This window comes from Natrix helvetica (genome assembly GCF_964273705.1).
Source record: "Natrix helvetica genome assembly, chromosome: 3".
Classification (NCBI taxonomy): domain Eukaryota; kingdom Metazoa; phylum Chordata; class Lepidosauria; order Squamata; family Natricidae; genus Natrix; species Natrix helvetica.
In genome coordinates, this window is record NC_138549.1 from 7,287,787 (window position 1) to 7,299,593 (window position 11,807).

At 44.0% G+C, this 11,807-nt stretch overlaps 1 protein-coding gene across 1 annotated transcript; it reads right to left on the bottom strand.

Moving 5' to 3' along the window:
* Window positions 1–5,608: 5,608 nt before the first annotated feature.
* PCDH20 (protocadherin 20) lies at window positions 5,609–11,299 on the bottom strand. The gene is made up of 2 exons (XM_081948900.1): window positions 11,165–11,299; window positions 5,609–11,075 (listed from the first exon to the last, which is right to left on the bottom strand). The coding sequence occupies exons 1-2, from the start codon at window positions 11,225–11,227 to the stop codon at window positions 8,349–8,351; spliced, it is 2,790 nt and encodes a 929-aa protein (XP_081805026.1). The 5' UTR covers window positions 11,228–11,299; the 3' UTR covers window positions 5,609–8,348.
* Window positions 11,300–11,807: the final 508 nt, after the last annotated feature.

Genomic DNA, 11,807 nt, shown 5'->3' on the forward strand with positions numbered 1-11,807 from the left:
GTTGACTCAGGAAGGCAGGGAATCGGACCACGTGTGCCTTTTCCCTTTCCCTTTTTCCCTTTTTTTTCTTTTCATGATGAGAGTGGTGAGGCTATGCCTCCCCTGCCTGCCCTGACCGCACATCCCTGATCCCACCACTGTTCAGGTGGTTATTTTTGGAAATCTTCAGTGGACACCGAGGAACAATCTGCATTTTGGATTTCTAACAGATTGGGTAGAGGAAGTCTGAAATCTTCCTTGCCAGACATGTTTACAGTAGAGAACTATTGCAAGTTCAGATTCAATCGTTCACAATTTAGAGTAAGGGAAGTCTTCTCATTTGCAAAACCTTGCAACAGTGATCTGAGAGAGCAGGGAGACAATGGACGCATTGAGGGTAGCTAGGAAGAGGGGCTTACCATATTGTGTGAATTCTCTCTCCGAGACCAAGAAGGCCTCAGATCAGAGGTGGGTTTCACATACGTTTACCACCGGTTCACCCCGCGCGTGCATGCTTCCTTCGTGATTGTGTGCACCTTCCACCCATGCGCTTTGCTCATGTGTGCAGTCTGCATGCATGCGCGTGACTTAGAAAATGTGGCTAAATAGGACAGCATATAGCTGGGGTGGATGGGTGGGGTGGGGAGCAAGTTGCCATTATCAGTTCGCCCGAACTGGTACAAACCGGCTGAATACTACCTCTGCCTCAGATGTAGGTGATTCTTAAGTTATTTTTCTTTCAGATGAAGGGTATTCTTTGGAGAGAGAAAGAAATTGCCCTTGAGATAAACCTAGCTGTAAATCTGTAAGCATAAAGCATAGCTCCTGAATGAAGTAAAAGTATAGTACAAAGATTAACAGCAAATTGTTTGGGGTGTGTTTTTCTTCAGTGCTGAGATTTCAAGGTTAGGTTTAGGCTTTGTTCAGCGTTGGCTCCTAGGAAATGCAAAACTATCAGTACAGAGTTTATTCCGGCTTCCTGTTTTGCTGAATGTTGTTAATCCATCTTCATGCAGCCTTAGTAAAAACAGGCAGAGAAGTCTAGCATATCTGTTGAATTTTGCCCGGCTAATATGTACTTACTAATCAGATTGCAAACACATACAGTAAATAAATGCTGTTGGGATTATCATAAAGTATTCAAATCATTTCCAACTAAAATACAATAACAACAGCAGGCACAAAATCATCTCTTGCCTAATTGTTTCTGAAGATTAGTTGTAGGTAGCAGTCATCATGGGTTGTCATCACATCTACCTCTTTGGGGTGGGGAACGTGAGACTGATTCCAAGTTTCGTTTGTTTACTACGGGTCAGGATGATGAAATGTTCCAAGTATTGGTCCATGTGGAGCATGGGAAGTTAAAAGTCTTGTGTCCTTCTTGATGCAGCCAACTTGGGAGCATTCCAGTGAAACATTTTGAGTCTGGCAGTTTATCATTTCAGTGGAATTACTTTTACTTCAGCCATTGACTGAACTCAACTCATGGAGGTCAACATGGCAGTAAGACAGAAACAATTAAAACAAGAACGTACACACATATGCACACAAAGAGGTAGATAAATAGAAGATAGATAGATAGATAGATAGATAGATAGATAGAAGATAGATAGATAGATACATAGAAGATAGATAGATAGATAGATAGATAGATAGATAGATAGATAGATAGATAAAAATACAGGGAGGGACAAAGAGAGATACAGAAACAGAGAAACACACAGACACAGTAATAGATGATAGATAGACAATAGACAGATAGATAGAAAGAGAGCTAAAGCTAGAGCTAGACATAAAGAGAAAGAGAGAGAGAGAGAGAGAGAGAGAGAGAGAGAGAGAGAGAGAGAGAGAGAGAGAGAGAGAGAGAGAGTTCTGTAGTCTGAAATAATATGTAAACTATGCAACATTTGGAAAGCCAGGGAACAGAATTTTTAACACTTTCAATTCAGGAAATCCATAATTAAAATGTTGTTTTTGCTAGGAATGAACCAGTGGTGAAATCTACATTTTTTGCCCACCGGATCTTTGGGCGTGGCTTGGTTGGTGGTGGGGTGTCATGTGACTGGGTGGGTGTGGCCAACTGTTTTTTCACTTTTTAAAGCATTGTTTTTTCCTGCCGGTTCGGGGGAATGGGCAGGAAAAAAATGCTTTAAAAAGTGAAAAAAGCTTCCGACGATCACAGCTGAGCATCGTCAGAAGATTTTTTTTTACTACTGGTTCACAGAACAAAGGACAATCGTCTGTACTACCTTGGCTGAACCAGGCCAAACCGGGAGGATTTCACCCCTGGAATAAACATTGTTGTAATCAAAACACATCTCTCTCAACCACAGGCCTTGTAATGATCCATCTGCAACTTTTTAAAGCAGCTAGCCCTTTAAGAATGAGGGAAAAGGAAGAATAGCCTCTAGGGCTACTTAATAGGGAGGGACACACACACACACACACACACACACACACAAACACAAACACGCACAGGATTTTTTTTTGACTCAAGAATTATCATTGAAAAAGAACTTCTGAACAGCCTCTGTTAAATAAATGCTCATACCAACTTATGGCGATGGGATTTGGAGTCTTAAAGCAATGGGATTTGGCATCTCATCTTAATGGCCAGCTCCCATGACTGATCAGTTAGATGTATGTTAATACCACTTTATAATGCCTTGGTAAGGCGACACTTGGAATACTGCATCCAGTTTTGGTCACCACGATGTAAAAAAAGATGTGGAGACTCTAGAAAGAGTGCAGAGAAGAGCAACAAAGAGGATGAGGGGACTGGAGGCTAAAACATATGAAGAACGGTTGCAGGAACTGGGTATGTCTAGTTTAATGAAAAGAAGGACTAGGGGAGACATGATAGCAGTCTTCCGATATCTCAGGGGCTGCCACAAAGAAGAGGGAGTCAAGCTATTCTCCAAAATACCTGAGAGCAGGACAAGAAGCAATGGGTGGAAACTAATTAAGAAGAGAAGCAACTTAGAACTGAGGAGAAATTTCCTGACAATGAGATCAATCAAGCAATGGAACTCCTTGCCTCCAAAAGTCATGAATGCTCCAAAACTAGAAGCTTTTAAGAAGATGTTGGATAACCATTTGCCTGAAGTGATGTAGGGTTTCCTAACTAAACGGGGTTGGACTAGAAGACCTCCAAGATCCCTTCCAACTCTGCTATTCTATTCTACTCTACGTTTTGCATCATGAAAGAGGGATCTGACCCACAAATGATTTCCCTACGGAATCTCTGAAGCAATAAAACCCAGATTGAGATAGCAAATTGCTCATTATTTGCGAGTTGCAACTGAAAATAGGGACTTGTGGATTGAAGGAAACCGCAGTAAACTGAAGACCCACCTGTTTCGGCTAGCCGGCCTGGCATAATCTCGACAACTGTTCCACCCCTTGGTTAATTTTAATTGTCAATGTTAGTTTTTAAACTTTTATTCTTATTGGGGTTTTAACTTCTCTGATTATTGTATTTATTTATTTTTACCTCCTTCTTTGTAGTCCGTAGACCGTTGCTTGTGTACGTCGCCCCGAGTCCCTGTGGGGAGAGGGGGCGACTAATAAGTCTGATAAAATAAAATAAATAAATAAATAATAGAGGGATTCAACCAAGATAATATGAGATAGTACTGCCACTCTTTAAAGACTTGGTAAGACCACACCTAGAGCATCGCATCCAGTTTTCGTCACCACACTATAAAAAAAGATGTGGAGACTCTAGAAAGAGTGCAGAGAAGAGCAACCAGGATGATGAGGGGACTGGAGGCTAAAACATATGAAGAATGGTTGCTGGAACTGGGTATGTCTAGTTTAATTAAAAGAAGGACTAGGGCAGACATGATAGTAGTCTTCCAATATTTGACGGGCTGTCAAAAAAAAGGGAGGGGGTTGAGCTGTTTTCCAAGGCACTTGAAGGCCAGAGAAAGAATAATGAATGGAAACTGATCAAGGAGACATTTCAACCCTAGAAATAAGGAGAAACTTTCTGACAATGAGAACAATCAACCAATGGAACAGACGTTGCCTTCAGAGGTTGTAGAAACTTCGTCACTGGAAGGTTTCAAGAAGAGACTGGACTGCCATCTATCTGAAGTGATATAGGATCTCCAGCTTGGGTGGGGGTTGGACTAGATGACCTACAAGGTCCCTTCCAACTATCCTATCCTACCCTAACTTACCCTATTCTACTCATGTTATTTGAACAGTTCAGTCAGTCCATAGCTACCAAGTCTACACATAGTCCTCAACTTATAATCATTCATTTAAGAACACTTCAAAGTTATGACCACATCGAAAAAAGTGACTTACAACTGTTAGTTGCAGTTATGACAATTGCAGCATCCCCGCAATCCTGTGAACAAAATTCAGGCTCTGGCCAATTGGCATGCCTTTCTAATGGTGGAAACATCTCAAGATGACATGATTACTTTGAGATGCTGCCACCTCAAATCATGATTACCTTGATTTCAAACCTTGCCAGCTGGCTTCCCACCAGCAAAGTTAACTTGACGTCTGTGTGACTCACTTAACTACAATGGTGATTCGCTTAACAACTGCAAGCCAGGTCATAACCTTGGGTGCAACTCATTTCATAAGTGCATCCCTTAGCAATGGAAGTTCTCATCTCGATTAATGGTTGTAAGTTGAAGGCTACCTGTGCATGATCAGAAATATCTTGTGGGTTAATAACTACCACTTGCGAATGACTATATTTTCCATTATTTCAAAAAAACAAAAACAAAAACCACCTGCTGTTGTAACTGATATGCCTGACTTATTGCATTTATTTACTTATATGTCCTATTTCTTAACTGACCATCTCTCTCTCTCTTATTGTTGTGGCCTGTTGGCCGCTGGCCCCTCCAGCAGCCGAATCAGATGAGGCAGCGGCGTAGGAGTCAGGGTCAATCTGAGAGCTCCTAGAAGGAAGAGGGAATGGAGCTGTCAGAGAGAGAGAGAGAAAGAGGCGGACACTAGGCCGTCCATCAGCCCTCTGATGGAGAGTCAACACCCCCCAGGTCTGGAGGTGGCTGATGAGAAAGAGGAGGAACATCTGGGTCCAGTGCCTGACATGTGGATGTAGAGAAGGCAGAGGAGAGGAGGGCACTGGAAATCTATGGGCCGGTCCTTGGGATGGAAGAGCTACAGCTATTAGCGAAGCTCCACCTTAGCTCTGGGGATAAAAGGCAGTTGTGGCAGACAACTATTTATCTCCCTGCCGGACAGACTTGTTAGCCTGGGGTGAGAGAGAAACTTTTTGACGGGGCTGCTGGTGCTCCTAATAAAGGGAACATTTATTTAACTTCAGAGGGTTTTTTGTGGGGTCTATACAGGTTCTAAGAAGATCCTGCAGGACTCTAGTAAGTAAGAATGTGGTATATTGAGGCAGCAAATCTACTAAGAATTGTGAATCATTCTAACCTTTATTTACCTTTCTATACCTCTTCAAGCAGCAACATTTTCTTTAACCCAGTTAAAATGGATTAAAAATTGGATTCCTATTTGTGGTATTCCACATGTTTAAAATATCCTGACCCCAAAAAGAAGAAAAAAAAAGAAACCGAGAGAGATCATCAGGGCTCCAGAAAATGCTCACCAATTTTAGAAAATTATGAAAATAGAGAAGTTTTTTTTTATTTTCAGACATATAAACACTTTTGGTACAGTACAGACATTATTGTCAGAGCTCAAGAAAAAAGAAGTGTCAATTTTTATGCATAACAACACCCCTATGCCTTGTTTCATACCGATAAAATTGATGCAGGCTCACAACACAATAAAAGTTTTTTTTCCCCCTTTCCCCCCCCAACTCTCTTTTAAAATCAATATTGAAGGTGTGCATTGCTGATAACCTCTTTGCATTTTAGCTGCAGAGGGAGGAAAGGTGATTAAATGCCTGGGAAATATTGCACCAGTTTTAAGGGCGGGGGTGATTTTGGGTGTAATCCAGAACACTAAGTTAATGAAAAGGATGGCAGCCAGAAGTCAGTAATTAGACACTGATCTTTCACACAAAACCCAAAGGATTAAAAAAAAGTCAATAAATAACAGTCTCTGCAAAAAAAAAATCTTCTTTCAAATTTTCATATATATCGCATATCTTTTCCATGGATTTGTCTGAACTCGGGGACTTTTGCCAGGGGTGTATTGTTAAAAAATAAGTCTAAAGAGTAGCTCAGCAACTGAGTGAAAAACCTTGCTCTCTTTTTTGCATCTTCCTACTGAAATGTAGGTGCCATCAGCCAGAACAAACAACAGTTATTCATCCTCCAAAAACAGAATCCCCCAAACAAAGTCATGGATTGCTGCTTACTGATCCTGAAAGGAGGAATTCAAAAACCCAACTGATAGCTAAAACAGTAAACCTTCTCCTGACACATATGTGCTAGTCGTTCCTGACTCTAGGGGGCGGTGCTCATCTCTGTTTCAAAGCCGAAGAGTCAGCGCTGTCCAAAGACGTTTCCGTGGTTATGTGGCCGGCATGACTAAATGCTGAAGATGCACGGAACGCTGTTACCTTCCCACCAAAGGTGGTTCCTATTTTTCTACTTGCATAATTGTTTTTGAACTGCTAGGTTGGAAGAAGCTCGGACAAGTAACGGGAGCTCACTCCATTATGCTGCGCTAGGGATTCGAACCGCCGAACTGCCAACCTTTTGATTGACAATCTCAGTGTCTTAGCCACTGAGTCCCTCTGAACTCCTAGCTAGAAGAATCTAAATTATTTTGGAATGAATGGAGCTGCAGTTCTGTGCAGGGATCTCCCCTTGCAGAGAGATTCACTCCCGGAGTCCGTATTCACTTCCACTATTTTTATGGAGTGGACCATCCAACAATGCAACTGGACTTTCAGCCTTTCCTTGTGATATTGCATTTAGGCCACAACCCTACACATTCTTCCTTATGGTAGGGGGAAAAAACACTCATGGAATCTACTGTAATCATCAGCATATATATGGAGGATCAAGTTGATTGCATTTTGGAATACCCAGTGGACAGAATCCCTACATACTGTTATCATCTCCTTTTAATGACCCCATAATCCCTTGCAGGGTGGAGTCTGGGCAACTGAATGGAGCTGAATGTTTACTGGCCAGATGCCCTTCCTGTTGCCAATGCGAAGGTTTTTTCCCCCCAGCAGATATATTCTCATTGTGCCCAGAGAGAGAAATATCTGCCTCTACCTAGGATCGAACTGACAGCTTCCTGATTGTGAGGCGAGAGCTCCCCCTCTAGGCCACCACGCCACAATCCCTACATACACCGATGCCTCTTTCTAAAGGCACAGAAAACTTTTCAGAGACATGGTCCATCAATGACAGAGCCATGGTGGGGCAGGGGCTAGAATGCAGTATTGCAGGCTTAATTTGGGTGACTGCCGATGGCCAGCAGTTCGATTCTCATCAACTCAGCCATCCGTCCTTCTGAGGTGGGTAAAATAAGGATCCAGATTGTTGGGGGGGGGGGCAATATGCTGACTCTGTAAACTGCTTAGAGAGGGCTGTAAAGCGCTGTGAAGCGGTATACAAGTCTAAGGGCTGTTGCTGCTAAGTGCTAACAAAAGGACTTCAACCAGACAGGAAGTCAGCTAACATGACCCCTTTCTCTGTACCATGTGCCTTATGGATAGAAGCATCTTTTCCATGAATATATTGACCAAAACATTTTGGGATGATGGATCAGCCTCCGCAGTAATTTTACTAGTTGTCTACAGTGACAAAAGAAGTGAGCATTTCATTTCTCAACACAAGCTCACCTTCCAATGGTGGAAATTCTATGAACGTTTGACTGAACTAACAAAGTTTTTCTCTGATTTACCTGTGCAGTTTCTCTCCCTCCCCTCCTGTTCCCCCTTTGACAATTTCACACAGGTACCATGGAATATGTATGCATTACCCTCCAAGTTTATACTTTCTTTTTTCTCGGCAGAGGGTGGGCTACATTTTAACAATGCGTCTTAAAATGTAGCTTTTTTATTTTTCTCTTTAACCGTTTTTCGGTTTCTAAGAATGGGTGACAATGCCCCCTTGTGGCCAAAGAAAAAAAAAGAATTAAAGGAAGGAAGTCATCGTCTTACCTTTGATTTTATGCATATTGACTGGGTTTATCAAGAATGCAGGTGGACAGATCTATACAGTCAGCTCACTAGCTTTTCGTTTGTTTAAAAAAAATCTGTACAATGAATTTCTCTTTTTTCTTTTCTTTCATTTTTTTTCTTAAAAACCTATAAACAGCTGTTTACAAGTAAGTTTATAAACCAAGCGTCTTTCGTCACACTCACTGTTGAAAACCCACTCCAGAGTTTAGGGAAGGAAGATAGATCACAGGTTTTGGTGTGAGTCTATAAGGTCCGTGAAAAACCCTCAGATATTGGAAATTTCCACCGGTTTCTTCTCCAGCCGATGCAGATCAATTCTCCCATTTAATGGGATTTGCACTTCCAAACCCTCGTCCCCTCTGTGGTATTTTTTCCCCTTCCTGAGGCAAATATAAATCCCCATGCCTGTCACCAGGCTGATAGAACTCAAGCTGATGATGGAGAGGGTCACCAAAGTAGGCATGCAGGAGAGGGCCTCTGCTCTCCTGTGGGTGGGCTCTATGGAGATTTGGGGTTCCTTCTCCTCAATGTTGATGTCGGACTCTCTCCTCAGAAGGCTCTCGATGTAGCTCTCGTTGCTCACGGTGTCGTTGACGAAGAGGTTCACCATGACGGTGGAATGCAGAGGCTCTGGATAGCCGTGGTCGCTAACTTTCACCAGGAGGCGATGCAGGCCGTAGTCGTTTTGCATGAGCGACTCTTCCAAGGTGATGTTGCCCGTTTTGGGGTCGATCTTGAAGGACTCTGGCCGAGGGCCTCTTCTCCCGATAATGCTGTAGGCGATGACGGCATTCATGCCAGTGTCGTTGTCGATAGCATAGACCTCTGTGATAGGCGAACCAGGCAACGTAGAAGGAAGGACTAGAAGGTAAGACATGTTAGACTGGGGAAACAAAACCAAGGGGGGGTTATCATTTATGTCTAGTAAAAGGATGGTGATTTTAGCCGTCGAGGACAAGGGGGGGTCTCCCCCATCCACGGCTTCAACCCACAAGATGTAGGAGCTCTGCTGTTCCCTGTCTAGAGAGACCTTGGCTCTTAAGACACCTTTGCCAGTGTCAATCACAAAAATATCACTTCTATTGACCACAGAAAGGGCCACCCATCCATTTTGCCCAATATCTGCATCAGTGACGCTTATAACTCCAATTTCCCCAAAACCCGGGAAATTCTCTGGTACGAAGAAACTGAAATCCTTGTTGATAAATCTGGGGCTGTTGTCATTTTTATCCAACACAGAGAGGGTCACGGTGGCGATGGATTCTCGTGGGGGCACGCCGGAATCCACGGCTCTGACGGTGTAGCGGTATTTCTCTCGTTCTTCTCTGTCCAGCTGGGTAGAAACGGTAAGGATCCCCGTCACTTTGTCTAAGGAAAAATAGGAAGGTGCCTCGGGCCCAAGGAAGTAGGACACTTGGCCTCGTTCTCCGCTGTCGGCATCCGTGGCATGCAGTTTGGTCAAAAATGCATTGGGGGCATTGTTTTCCTCAATCGATAATTCTACCAAGGCTTCCGAGAAAACAGGAGAGTTATCGTTATCATCCAGAATCTGCACTTTGATGATTTTATTGACATGAAACCCCTCTGTATTCCACGCAACCACTGAGATCTCGTACAACTGCTGAACCTCGTAATCCAAGGCCTTGGTAGTCTCCAAGAGATACTCGTTGCGATAAGGTTGGTAAGGGGTCAACTGGAAAGGGCCATCCCCCTCCAAGTAGCAGTCGACTTTATATTTCTCATCAGGGTCCTTGATGGTAAAAAAAGCAATGGGGGTATGGATGGGCTCCAACTCCCTCAAGTAAACCACCCCTTCGGCTTCGTTAGCTATAAAGCGAGGGAGGACTTCAGGAGGCCTCATGGTGACTTTGACAATGGATACCAACACGGTGATCACAGCTGGGATGCAACCGGGACCGTTGGCCAACACACTCAGCCGGTGCAGAAGAGGTGTGTCCCCGTTAATCCTCTTGAACAATTTTATCACCCCCGTGCTTTCGTCAAGACGGAAGAGGGTGCGGGATAGGAAAGGAACTTTCTGGCTGTAGGAATAGGTGACCTCGGCATTGATTCCGTGATCAATATCCACAGCGTGGACCGAAGCGATGTGCAAGCCAATGCTAGAGTTTCCAAAGATGGTGACGCTGACTTGAGTCTCATTGAACTGGGGACAGTTGTCATTAATGTCACTGATACCAATGGTGAGGGTGGCACTGCCCACTAGTGGCGGAATTCCGCCATCCTCTGCAATTATAAGAGTAACATATTGGTCGGTGGACTCCCTGTCCAGGGCACCCATGACAATAAGATAAGGTGTTCTTTCTCCGCTTTCATTCTCCTCCACATCCAATGTAAAAACCCCATAGTTTTCTTGGAGCTGGTATGTCTGCACCCCATTAGTCCCCATATCTGGGTCCACAGCCGGATGCTCTATAGCTAACCGCGTATTGATGGGTGAATTTTCAGGCACGGAGAGGTGAATCTGCGGCGCAGGAAACCAGGGTGCATTATCATTGATGTCATGAATGGCAATCTTCACCTTGACCAGACGGAAATACTCCTGGGGCAACACCAGAACATCTAGCAAGAGCAAGCATGACTCCAAGGATGGAAGTGGAGAAGACGACGAGGACGAGACCACAGTGGAGCCAACATTATCCTCCAAGCAGAGCGTTTCTCGGTCAATTTCCTGAGCTGAAGTGCACAGGATACCGGTCTGATTGTCCAGGTTGATGTATTGGCTCCCCAGTCCTTGGGAGGCAAAGCTGAAGGAAAGAGGACTTTTCCCCCATTGGTCGGTCTCCTGCTTCCTCACCAGTCCTCCCTTTCCTTCTCCCTCCGCAGTCCCCATGAGCTGTAAATCCTGGGCCAGATTCCCAATGAGGAATCCAGCAGGGAGTCCTTCATTGATGCTGTAGAAGAGTTCGCTGGCCCGACTGTAGCTGGCGAAGCAGTTAAAGGGTTCCAAGAAAAGCAGGAAAATGAACACGTTCTGGGGGAAAAGAGAAGCACAGGCTGTTAGTAGAACGAACACCCTCCTCAGTCACCCCTAGAGATGTCCATCCCCTCCCCCCAACTCACCCCAAGACAACCATGTCTGGAGTCAATCAAGCCAACCGTCTTCTCAATGCTCAACGCCATCATCTCAAAGCCTGAGACGAAGCTGAAAATTCAGATTCAACCTGCCACGGATCCTTCATTTCCAGATCCCCAACAGACATGGCAAAGGAAGAGAGACAAACTCTTAGCCAACAACAATCCTCTCTTTTTGCTATCTGCTCGGGGTGCCTTCAACCTTCCCCACATTTTTATCCACCCCCTTGCTTAAGACGAAATCCGTTGAAAAGAGGAGAGAGGAGTAATAGATGCCTACAAAACGTGTCCATCAAGGATCCAGTTTACCAATGTTGCCACATTGCCCTACATGGAGCGTTCAGACAGGGGAATAATCCTGGGAAGAGAGGAAGGGGAGAATGCAGATGTTTTTATCCAATCCTGTCAATCTTCCCCCTTTTCTTAAAACACAGCAACCTGTTGGTCAAAGGATAAGCAGATTATCCCCGAGACACAAAGACCCCAGAATGGAATGACGACCCTTAGATTGCAAATATTGTCACTATTTGCATGAAAGACATTATTAAAAGAACAACAACAACAACAACTTGAAAACACACCCTGCGAGCAAAATATATATGCAGTCCTGCAACAACCCCTTTCCCCTTGG